At 34.8% G+C, this 12848-nt stretch overlaps 1 protein-coding gene across 1 annotated transcript in view; it reads right to left on the reverse strand.

Annotated features, from left to right (window-relative positions):
• Positions 1-12848, reverse strand: part of LOC143693555 (uncharacterized) — a 114299-nt gene that overhangs the window by 11736 nt on the left and 89715 nt on the right. Inside the window, exons 22-26 of the mRNA XM_077175248.1 lie at positions 12545-12565; positions 8574-8600; positions 7477-7512; positions 7237-7281; positions 6249-6284 (exon numbers count right to left, since the gene is read on the reverse strand). Of these exons, the coding sequence (XP_077031363.1) occupies positions 6249-6284; positions 7237-7281; positions 7477-7512; positions 8574-8600; positions 12545-12565 (165 nt within the window). The remainder of the gene's footprint in view (positions 1-6248; positions 6285-7236; positions 7282-7476; positions 7513-8573; positions 8601-12544; positions 12566-12848) is intronic.

The raw sequence follows: 12848 nt of genomic DNA on the forward strand, positions 1-12848 counted from the left end.
AATAAATTTCACATATATTTACAAATGTTTGGAGCCTTTTAGTTTAATTTTAAAAAAATGTTTTGACCCAGTTAAAGGGAAAAGAATGAACTCATTGTTAAACCAGCATAAATAACATTACTAATTGGGTTCATTTTTCAAATCTAAGCAAAACAGCTTCTCTCTACTGGACCTAAACTGGTGTACTAAATAATAAATTTTTTCATAGTCATTCTTTTCCCATAGGCTTATATGTTTAGTTTCACCAGTCTGTCCCACATTTATAGAAAACACAGGTATTTCTTTAATAATTTGCTAGATAAATAAATTTTGGAATTAACATAAGAAGGAATCAGTTAATGAGTTAATTGCAAAAAACCATAGCTTCTGATTACTTTGTGCATTTAAAAATTTTGCTTATCCTCCAATTAATTTTTTTCCCAAATGTCCTTTATTTACGGAGTTGGTCTCTGTGAGTTTTGCCTTGGTGTATTCTCGGGTAGAACTTTTTTCATAATCTTTTAATATAGAAAACCACTCCTAGCTCATGGGGCACATTAACAAGTGTAATGGGAGAGGTCTAATAATGTTTGTGCACCAAGACTTAGGGTGGACTTCAGCCACTTTGAGCAAGATTTAGGTTGAGTACCAGTGCCCACATTTGAAGTCATGTTCACCAAGCAGATCCTCAAAGACACCAGGAAATATCTCTCCATTGTAAACTGCAGAGCTCTCCAAATATTAAACTTAGTGCTGTGCATATGCATGAGCCACATGAGCCATCTCTATACATTACTAGGTGTGCCTGGGAGCACCAAATTTAATGTGCAACTATTTCACCGGATACCTGTTTTGAAGTATTTTACATAAAGAGGTTTCTGAAAGAGAAACAGGCCTATCAAATAGATGTCTTGTATATTAACCTCAGGTACCAATGACTCTTGTATTGATGGATCTGGAATTGTGCAAAATTGAGAGGAACATGCAGCTTGCACTCCACTTACATTATTTTGTAACTCAGAAACACTAGTGCCCTCCTGGAGAATAGAAGCTGTAAAACTGAGGTTTTCCAGTTGAAGAGGGCTGTGAAAGAGTATCATCTTAACCCCTTAGAGACTGCACAATGACTACAAAGGTATAAAGAAACTATCATTGTCTCTATCATTTTAAAAGCAAAGTACCTACAGCTGCATTTTGTCAAGGGCCTGATGAAGGGACTTGGTCATACTCAAAACATGTCTGGCAGATAGGAATTGAGATTCAATCTCAGTAATTCCCAATTCTACAAATCAAGACAATAAATAAATTCTAGATAAGGTAATTAAATTACAAAATATAGCCAAAAGTAAAAAAGATTAATTCAGAGCAAGGGATGGATGTTGAAGAAGCTCCTGTGGGAAAAACAACATGAACCCAAAGAACTTGTAGATTATCACTGTGAAATTGTTTTGTTTTGAAAGCTAAAACTTAAACATTTGGTCATTTAAGTAGAATCTCTGGAATTCATAATTTAATTTATAATCTCACTATGCTGAGAGGCTATTTATAAACTCATTGTTAACATAAAACCTGATATTTAGTTTTCCTTTTGGTATGTCTTTACAGATTTTGAGTTTCAAAACTTATTGCAATCTATTAGAATTTTTCCAGTGACATTTAGTCAGTTTCAGGACAGATCTTAAAGTTTTCATTCAGAAAATATGGCTGAAATTTCCCCCTTGGATGACTTTTCTGCATAGAAAAAATAAACAAGATTAATTCAAGGTAAATTAAAAAGAGATTAATTAGTGCATATAAAATGTTGTGTAGATGCTCATTCAGAATTAAAGCAGCCTCAGTGAAAATTCCAGAGTAGGTTAAACTAAATTAAATCAAGGTCACCTTAGTTCTTAATAAATGATCACTCCAGCATTTAGCATGGTTTAACTGTGCTCTTTAAACATATGCATCTTCTAAATGGTCAGTATTCCTCCACGTCTTCATTTAGACAAGTGTGATAAGATTAGTCTCTAAGTATTTGCTTAAAAGCCAACTTCAGGAAAATGGAATGACTAATAGCAAGTTGCTGGAAGGTCTACATATACAGGTTTGGTCCTCACAATTCTGACCAACATGAAATATTGAGACATTCCTGTATATCCACAGAATGGAGGATGTTCTACATGGACTCTCCTGCAAGCAGCCTTAGTGCACAGTTCATCCTGCTCTATTGCTGAATTCTTGTACTAGACTGTGATGAAAATCTTAATGAGAATAACCTACAGAGACCCAGGTCTTGTAAATAAATGAGAACCGATCTTTTACAAGAAATTCTGAAACTTAGAGTGTCAGTTCCTTCTAATGACATTCTAGCAAACAGCAGACTGTCTCATATCCAGAAAACAACAACATAAATATTAGTGATTTATTGCTGAATTCTGGTGATAAAATTCTAGTCAGTACAAGTTCATGCTGCTGAATTTCTGGAAGAAACTGCTGAGAGTATATCAGAACCATCATACATCTGAGACACAGAGACTGGGTGGCAAGGAGAGCAGAGAATATAGTTTCTGCAGTTATAGTTTCTGCAGAACTATAGTTTCTGCAGAATATAGTTTCTGCACTGCAAAGTTCTTACTTTCTCTTTTGACCATTACACAATGTTTTTAAAGTCGTTCAATGCTTCTGTATTATAGAATATTACCAATGTTTGTGCTTAATGAATTTGACAAAACTTGCTACTTCAGAATGATGAAAAAGATCATGTTTTACTCCAAAGTCTTCAAAAGCTCCAGAACCAAGGAAAAAAATGAAGCCATCTTACTCTCTTTCAAAATAATTATATATGGGAAAAATCTCACGCATTGCACTGCTGACAAGTTTACATTCTCTCAGTACTGAGGAAACCTCCTTCATAGTCTCCCAAATGGCTGTCATTTCAAACCTCACACCAAATAAAACTTTCTGCTTTTGCAGACTTGGAAGTCATCTTAACTTTGGAAAATATATTACTGAACAGAAAGTGCAAAGGACTGAAACAACCTCAGTAATAAACCAATTCCCACATGGTTTTATGACATATAATGAATTCACCCCCTGCAGTTGCTGAGGTTTTCGTGTGGTGATTAATATGGAGCATTGAATATAAATTGATAGTATGATGAAATGATTGCTCTTTATTCTAGAAAATATTTGAGAATAGGTATTGTATTTGAGAATGTCTATCATTGCAGAAATACATGAAAAATCTAGGTGAGGTGCTTTTCCTTCCGTCTTTCCTTCTTGCATAGTATGTTCATATAAACAGTGTTCCAACTCTGCTTAATGTTGATTTCAGTTTTCACAGAAGTACAAGTTCTTTAACTAAACAGTAAGTATAACAGTTCCCACATTAAGTAAAGTTTCAAACCTCTAATAATGTATGAGGGTAGATGCACAAATTATCTAAGTCTATTTATGACACATCTACAAGGAAGTTATCATGACTGGTTTGGTTTCACTTGACCTTCAGAGTAATCCACACTCTATTCTAATTAAAATAAAAACCAAACCAAACATATGGGAATAGTATCAGTTTAATGAATTCTCACTTTTCATGCTCTTGCCACACAGCCTCTCTTTATTTCTGCCACATTTGCACATCTGTGGGCAGTAAAAACGTCAACCCCTTCAACTCACTGTATTATAAATGCAATATACATTAGTTCCAGAGTTTTAATTTAAGAGGGCAGTTGGAAGGTAATTAGGATAAATATAATGAACTTTTGATCCATTTAGATTTTCTTTCTCTGATGTTAGCCTTGAAAAAAAATTCAACATGTAGAAGTGTACGGCTGTTCATATAAAGATTATGGTAGATAATCCTCATGAGAGAGTTGAATTTTTACTCTCCTTAAATTTCATTTCAAGAGTCAAAAAACTGCTTGTGTGTGCTTCCAAATACATTTGTTATAAGATAGAAATAAAAATGAAGTTCCAAGAATTCTCTTTTTTTTTGCTGCTGGTAAATTTCAGCCTCAGTACAGGTGTCAACTATGACATTTAGGGGAGGAAAAAGAAGAGGAAAGCATTCTAATTAATTGCTTGCAGATCTACAGGAGAGTGAAATTTAGTGTCTACTGCACGTTGCACCATTATTTATGAAAGGTACAGTAATGCTTAAAATTCTGTTCAAATGTGGCTCATTCTAAAATTGCAGCTATATACAGCTTTTAAAATTGCCTAATCTTTATCTGATTGCTTTTTAATATCAGGGAAAGGTTGAAGAGTTCTGATCAAAATCTAAGAACTGGGAATCTCTTCAGCTTTTGAAGGCTGACTGAAGATTTACTATTTAAAGTTTTAGATTAGCTCAGAATGTGTAAATCCTTTTCTACTTTCATTTATCAGAAAAATAAACTTATTCAGTGTATTCAGTGAACTGGGGAAAAAGCACTGTCTTAATCTGCAAACAGAACAGGTGAAAGTCATAAAGTTCCAATTCAAGTATACATGACCTAGGACTTGGTCTAAACTTTTAAATTCTCAATTTGAGCAAATACATAAAACCAACATCCAAAAGAGTAACTTTGATGTTCTTCTGGAAACCTTTTATCCATGGTCTGAAAACTAAGCATTCTTTTTGGTGGAAAATGAATATTTTAAGAACACTTACATAGTAAGTTCTGAAGCCAGTTATGAAGAACTGATTTTGCACAGAGCTGCTCATGATCTGAGAAACATCTAGCTGAGAAAAATTGCCCAGTGATAACATACAACTGAATTAAACAATCATCATAAGTAATGTAGATAAAAGTCACAGAAACACAGTTTTTGAATGATGGAAACTTTGTAGGAGTCTGGTGGGCAAGAGAAAGTCCAGTGAGAGAAAATTTGTAGTACATTTTTGTTTTACACTAAATTTGAGATTTTGTTGCATAGGAGAATTCTTTTCTCTCCTGGCAAAATCTTTGGTTCAATGTACTGGTTATATATTACGATGAACATTTCCTGATCTATAAAAAATTCTGTGTTATTAAATAGCAATAAAATTTTGACAACATGGATTCTACCTTCTGTATCTGTCAGTTGATAACATAATAATCAAGAGGAATAAAAGTGTATATCTTATCTATGTCTATATCTTATCTATGTCTATATCTATATCTTATCTAGTCTATATCTATATCTATGGACTCCTTATCTCTGTGTTCTTGGTTAAAGAAAATGAGATGAAAAAAAATGAAGCTGTATAAAACAAAGTGAGCCATGTGTGCAAATACTTTTGTATAATACACATGGTAACCAATCCAAGTTTTATTTAGCACTTAATTTGTACTCTCTCTTTCTTGAAAACAGATTGTTCTGCACTTGTTTTATACTTAGGTATCTTTTTTATTTTTCTATGATTTAAACTTTCTACATATGGATAAATAGTTATTTCTAAATAAATATATACATATAACTGCACATATGTTACACATCTTATACCATGATTGTAGGACTCTAAATCATTCTACTTACAGTAAAGAAGTCAAAAAAGCATATACAACAAAATAATCTGGATAATTAGAAGTGAAATACTTTCCTCAGTAGGTTAAGGCTACAAAGTTGCATTAGGAGGAACCATATTCATATGTAGCTCATATTTTCTGTGTAAACCAGTTAGATGTCAGGTGAGATTAAAGACTTTGATCCTTGTCTGTCATGAATTAATGCAGTTCCACTGAAGTCATAGCTATTAATTTAATTTATACTAGTCAAGAATCTGGAATATATATTTCCTTTTGCTGTAAACTAGTAAAAAAATTATTATACAATGGAGGGAGATTTTCTCCTGAGATGCTGATCTTTATTCACCATTTTTGCTGGAGTGGAGTGGGGGCAGAATGTGATGGGAGACAATATTTATTAATGTGGGAGAAAACAAATTGAACATGTGACTTTGTTACAGAAAAGATTTTCTATGAGGAGAAAACATTAGTTTTTAACACTGCACTGCCATATGAATTACAGACCTCTTGTTTTATAAGGTAATCAGATGAATATATGTTTAAAAATTTAGAAAGGTGGTAAAGCAATACCATTCCAGCAATTCATTCTTCACAGGAACAAGATTTATGGATTTGATTTGCCTGATTTGCCTGGCTTGTCTCACATTTTGCTCCATAGACTTGAATTAGAAATGTGAAAATATTGCGTGATCTCCCTTAAAAAAAACCAAAAAAAACCTACCCAAAACAAACCAAACAAAAACAAACAACAAACCAACACTTTCCTGAATCCTTTACAATAAAGAAAAAATCATGTACCTGATGTCAGGTTTTGATGTCGTGGGTCTTCTTTTACTGGTGGGACACATTAAAAAAAACATAGATAATAAATTAATCTACAGTTTCAGCTCAAAATACTGAAATAAATTTCAATAAGAAATATGTTTGTTTCTTGGAATCATCTCTCAGATAAGAATTTCTATATACCAGATTTTTTTAAAGCCTGACTCTCCTAGTAAATTATTTAAACAGATACATTTTCTGTCCAGTATAACCATATAAGTAAACTGCTTCTAGGCAGTAGTTTAGTGAACTGGCACCAGTGCTATTGCTATCCTTTGAGGTTTGAGATTTCAATGTGCAAATTTTTTATGCAAGTCATTGCATTTTACCAATCTAGAGAGGATATTTATGCCTTCACTCACTTACCTAATAAGATACTGTAATTTATTGCTATTAATTATCTTTAGAGGAATAACAGAAAGTGTTTCTCTATTTGCATATTACTGTGAGGAAACAATCAAGGCAGTGCTGTGACCAAGAGGTTAGCCAGAATATGGGTGATCATGAAGTCTGTCTTGTGTATACAAAAGGGCTTCTTGTGTAGCTATTTTGTATCACCAGAGTTATTTTATGGAATGGATGGTGACCTAAGGCCCCAGACAAGCTGTGGAAATGAACTTTGCACTACCACTTTAGGGAGCACAGGAGCAGACTGGGTGGGTCCTGCTGATCCTGGGCTGCAGTGCTGGGGCTGCACTGGTCCCTGCTGTGCCAGCCAGGGAGGTCACAGGCAGGGCAGCGCTGCAGCCAGACTGGATGCACTGATCTAATCCCTGATATTCATATGCAAAGGAGGCACCAGACATTCAATTACTGGGGATTTATGTACAATTTCGTCTTTTTGGTTTACTTGCATGTGTGTAGAAAGACTAAAAAAGCTCCTCTTTCTAATCCCATAAAATCCCCCAAACCTGAATGTTTGCATTTTTATTGCTGTTTGCAGAGATTTTCATCCCTTTATTACCTTTAGTTTTTTCATCTTTCAGCTGTTTCTTCGCAGTTGTTTTTTCTACAAAGAAAAAGTAGCACAGTAAAGTTTGGTAAACTGACAGTTGAATAGATTTTACCTAGAGTTTTCAACTAAAATTCTTTGAGAATTAACACAGATATTTTAGGGGTTGCCTCAAACATGCAAATTTGCAATCTCATACTATTTTTATTGTGATCTTCAACATATATATGAACACATAGAATAAATTCCTACCTTCTTTTTCCTTAATTGTCTTTGGTTTTTTTGTGGCTAGAAAGATTTGAAAAGAAATAACATTAAGTGACAGGCATAAGAAATACAGGGCTCTTACAGTAAGTACATTGTGCAAAGATTGTCTCACTGGTAATTTCCCTGGAAGAATTACTGTGGTAAATGTGTCTCATGGCATGTTTACAGTGTCTGTAATATTGCAACAGTGCCTGCTACTCTTAGTGGCACTAGCAGTTCAGGGCTTTGTGTAGAGTGGTTAGAAATTTTTTGAATATTGCTGGTTGTAGAGTAGTTTAGAAAATCCTGATAAAGACTAGCACTTGAATTCTGAAATTCCCTAACTACTGCCAGATTTACCTATTTGTTTGTTGCCAAAATACACTAGGGAAGGACTCTGCCTGTTGCTTGCCTCTTACTCTCCCAGAGTGATCTCAAACATCTGAAAGAAACAAACAAAAATCTCCAGGATACAGAGCTAGATGGACCTTTATACCTGCCATATGTGATCATTCAAAAGTCCTGCAGCAATAGATTGTGATTTATTTAATTGGGGGTGTTTTTCCTAGTCTACATTCACTTAGAGCATGTGCTGTTTCCTTTTCTGCATCCTTTTTCCCCAGCTGCAAAAGCATTTGGTCTGTGACTCCATTCAACCAATCATGGCAGATTGAAATTAAGCAAAGTATATCACTTCAGGCACCTGAGCCCTTTTCAGTATTGCCTGTTGACTGCAGCACAAAAATAGCTGGCTGCCTTCAAATGGTTCATTTGCACTTTGCATCATCCAACCAATAGCAATAATGCTTTCTTCAGTGTCCTCTGGCATGTGTGTCATTTCATTCACACCAGCTCTTGCAGTGAGGAACACCTGTGTGTAGCTCACCAGAACATGCTGCAGAAGGTGAGCAGTGAAAATCACATAATCAGATGGAAAGAAGAGCCTATGGCAGAGACCTCTGTAGCTGCAGTGCTCCACAGTCACTTCACCTATTCTGCTCTACATTATCGCTGTTCCTTGCTCATGAGCAATGTGCATTAATCAACACTGGTATGTTCATTAGCTCTTTCCATGAGGCATACTAGAAAAATGCAATATTTACCTGATGTTGGGATTTCAGCTGTTGGCTCTCCAGGAAAATAACCAGCAATGAAGAGAAAGGGGACAGGGAAGAGAAGGAAAAGAACAAGAATTTCAGTACCATGGTTTTTCAGGGCAAGCAACCATTTAAATAGATGATCTCTTTCATCTGCAACTTTTCTTCAGGGTATTAATTTACAAACAAATGTGTCTTGACAATGGGTATGTATGTAAAATTTCACACTGAAAGCTAACAGTCTCACTCCTTGAAGTACTATAATCCAGCATACAACGGTTCCTGCAAATGCAAACACTGTGCCAACCAAAGCTTTCCAGCAAGCAAATATTTTAAGAGACTCATTTTTAAGTGTGCCTTTAAGGTTATAGCTGACTATGCTATTTTCCAAAAAATGTATTCAGCTTAAGTGTTACCTCTCTTTTCTTATCATCCTCACTTCCCCCATCCAAAGACTGACACTGACCTTGAATAGCTGGCATTGACCCCTAAGTGTTTCTCCCACACTAGCAGTTTGACTTGCCTTTTAAGAATAAAATCTCTTGAGAGATTTTGACTAAATCTTTCCACACCACCTAGCACAAGAGAAGCATATATTCCTGTGCTATTTTAATACCCAAAATAATTGATGAAAACTGGTCAATCCAACAGATAGAAATTCTCTGATGTAAATCATCATCAGTCATTTTAAATCAAAGAAATTAATTACATTGTCATTTTGAATACAATAATTTTTAACCCATCACTGCTTCATTAGTCCCACTTTTATGTAAGAATACAATTTGAAAGAAAAAGAAAAGCCTCTTTTCTTAGAACTTAAGAGCAGGACAAAAAAGGAATAAGATCACAAAGCATTTAAGGGTATTCCTTTGACTGAGCTTTCTCTGTACTTTCTTCCTGCTGAGTTTTGGCTTCAAATGAACATCAGCTCACACCAAGGTGAAAATGTTTCAGTCAATGCTTCTTCCACAGGAAGACCGAGCAATTAAGCATCATTTTCCCTAATGCATCCCAGGAAACTTTCACTCAAGTCTTGGCCCATAAGGAGACCTGTAAATGTCAGTGCTCAATGCTTAGGTACTACTGGCATTCAACAAAGGCCAGTTTTGCTGCTATTAAATGCTAACATGCCAAAGTCCTTTAATATTTACTTTTTAGTTATGATCTTGCTCGTAGCTTCTTAAAGATGACACATTACTGCATTATGACCCATGGAATAATTAATATGTTTTTTTCATTTTCAGAAGAAAAAACTAAGATTTTTTTTCTGAGGTACTGAATCTAGGAAAGAGTTTCATGCTCTCACTTCTTAACTGAAGGAGTGTCTCTTTGAGGGATCTGGATGGGCCCAGTTATGTGCATGTACCCTAATTTAGGATTAATTGATTTCCTTGGACAGTCAGGTACAGGAAGACTGTTGACCTGAAGGGCAGTAGGTTTGACCCTCTGTTGTATGAAATGTTAGGGTCATTTCCTATTCTCAATGCATCAACAAACTTTGACTTTGAGAACATTGGGACACATATTATTCCTATTATGGAGCTTTCATTTTAAACCTAAGTGGGAATATAATTTGCCAATTCTTAAGGTCTTTTTTAAATATCAGTCTACATGTTCCTCTTGATTGCAAACTACAGTTTGGCATTCCTGTGTGTTTAAGATCTGCCACCAGCTTTGTTTTCTGTACAAGGCAATGTCTCACAATTTGTGAGTCTTTAGTCAGTATGCAGGGAGTTAATTCTGTTTCATTACACATTCAAGTTTGATGTACGGTCAATGGCTGTCAAAGACCCTCCTGCACACTAAAACAGAAAGAGTGAAAAATAAGATGATTTACTAATTGCTTTTAAAATTGAGTGAGTGACTATGTGGTGTATACCTGCCTGCAGGTTAGATCATGGCAGCAAGCTCCTACTCTGAAATTGTCTGTGTGATTAATTTGGGTAGTTCTCAAACTCAGCCTTGTCTTTCTGTTTATACCTGCATTCCCTAATTACCCGATTTCTTTAGTAACTTAAACCACATTTGCTTTTACAATAAGACTGAACAAGATTAAATGTGTGAATGAATTCAGCCCAGGATAAATATATTAATTTATTTTATATTCCACTGGACCTGAACTCCAAAATCAGTGGGTATTTTGTGTCTATTGCTACAACTCATACTGAATTACATGACAGCTACATTCATGTTATGGTAAGTACACTGTACACCTGGCTAAGAAATACATGAAGCAAAATGTATTAAATAAAGGAGGCAGTGATCTAACTAAGTGCTCTCATTTAAGTGGAGAAAATCAATTTGAAATAGACAGCTCTGGTGTTTAAAATCTTAAGCTTGATCTATTCAAGGATCGTTTACAGAAAAAGGGGCAGTGTATAGAGAATTACTTTTGTAAATGACCATAGGTCTGGGTTTTTTCCTTCTTTTTCTTTTTTCTTTTTCTTTTTTTTTTTCATTTTTCTAAAGGTACTGTTAACCTTTATAATCATTTCAAGCAGCAGAATATAAGCTCAAGAATGTGGTACAAACAACCCTCTGCAAAGGTCAAGGGAAAATATCCTGGCTATTCCTTATATTCACAATATACCAGGGTAATATAGCTCTCGATAAAAAAGCATTGTAGACAGTGATTTTTATGATGAAAGCAAAAGGAATTAGTTACTTAAATCTGTGATGAGCTTCTAACAGTAGTGAGTGCCATCACTGGGTCTCTCAGATAAATCACTGCAGAAGACATTACGTGTCAGTAAACAGATCCAGAGAAACCAAGACTGAGCAAAAGTGGATAATATAATTAAGTAGAGCAAAATTTTCTGAAAATACTGGCAAAAATGGAAATAAGCCCATGGATAGCTTCGCAGAAAGTAATAATTTTGCAATAATAACTCAAAAATGGAACATTGCAGTTCAGGGCTGAAGGATATCCTTCTGTGTAGGCACATTTCAGATGCCTTGTGCTCACACTTTTGTTTTACACCTGGGGTTCAGAGTAACCCTGTTTTCCTACAGGTGTTTCAGAGCATGATTCATCCTCTCTAACTTTAAGCACCTAGCACAGGTGACTGGTCTAGGAAGTTAAAGTGAATCACTTTGCTTTGCCTTGTCATCAGCTTACTTTCCACCAGAATAACACGTGGTTTGGTCTTGAAATGTCAGGCACAACACCAAAAAGCCCCCACAGATCCTGTGCTAAAGAGGCAACAACTAATTCTTCTGTGAAGGTCTACACTTCAGCATTTTCACTATTCAAAGCAAGCAGTACAAACACTGTCCTTCTGATTCTTGTCTGACCATGCTTTGCAGTATGTAATGTGCCACAATAAGCATAGATCCCAGTCTTCACCTGTTCAGAAGCCTTTCTTAAAAACAACCTTAAAAAGGACAATATCCCATGACTTCAGTGGAAGTTTTTGCAATGTGACAAATTCCCCTTGAATCCTCCTTAAAACTAATCTAAATTGGGAATATTTCTTTCTTTTCTTTAATTTAATTTAGGTTTTTTATTAAAAAAAGATTTTATTGGAACAAGGCCAACAACGTGCTTAGTGAATTAATAATGTAAGTAATTTCCAAATGGTAAAAGAATTAAGGAAAAGGTTCTCTAATTCAGTTATACTACATGCTATTTTCTTGTTTTCAATAAACAGTATATTTGCATAGATATAAATTATACATCTACACTCATCTAAACCCACCAGAATATCAGTTTTGCTACCAGTGTAATTTACATTATTTTCTAGGGAGCAAAAATTGCAAATACAGTTTGAATCTTGCATCTTCACAATATTGCATTATAAATGTGCTTGATTTTGTTGTGTTTGGCTGTCAGTAAGCAGACAGAATACAAGAGTATCTGTAGTATAAGCAAGAAAATAGCATTATCTAACATGAGAAAATTGCAAAAATGCAAATTTAGAGAACATGCATCTGAAAAGAAGATTTATATTCCATAAGAAATAAGTCATTACACGTACTTGCAGTGTTTTTCGGTTTGACTGGGAAGGAAAAAGAGGAAAGAAAAATGGTCAAAACAGTCAGGTTTGGCAGAATATTGTTATGGCAGAGAAAGGCTTTATTTATTCTAGATGTTTCCATGTATCAAAACATATTTTTACTAATCTCACAGCAATTAACAACAATTTAATAATGAATGATATTATTAGGGGTGTTCTCATTTATGGACTGAAATTGGTTTGCTAGAGTTAAGGATGACTAATAATAATAATAAAAAATTTTAATTCTTCCCTTATTTCCTTTCATGAAGAAGCATGGAGCAGA

Source organism: Agelaius phoeniceus, chromosome 3, assembly GCF_051311805.1.
Source record: "Agelaius phoeniceus isolate bAgePho1 chromosome 3, bAgePho1.hap1, whole genome shotgun sequence".
Taxonomy (NCBI): Eukaryota; Metazoa; Chordata; class Aves; order Passeriformes; family Icteridae; genus Agelaius; species Agelaius phoeniceus.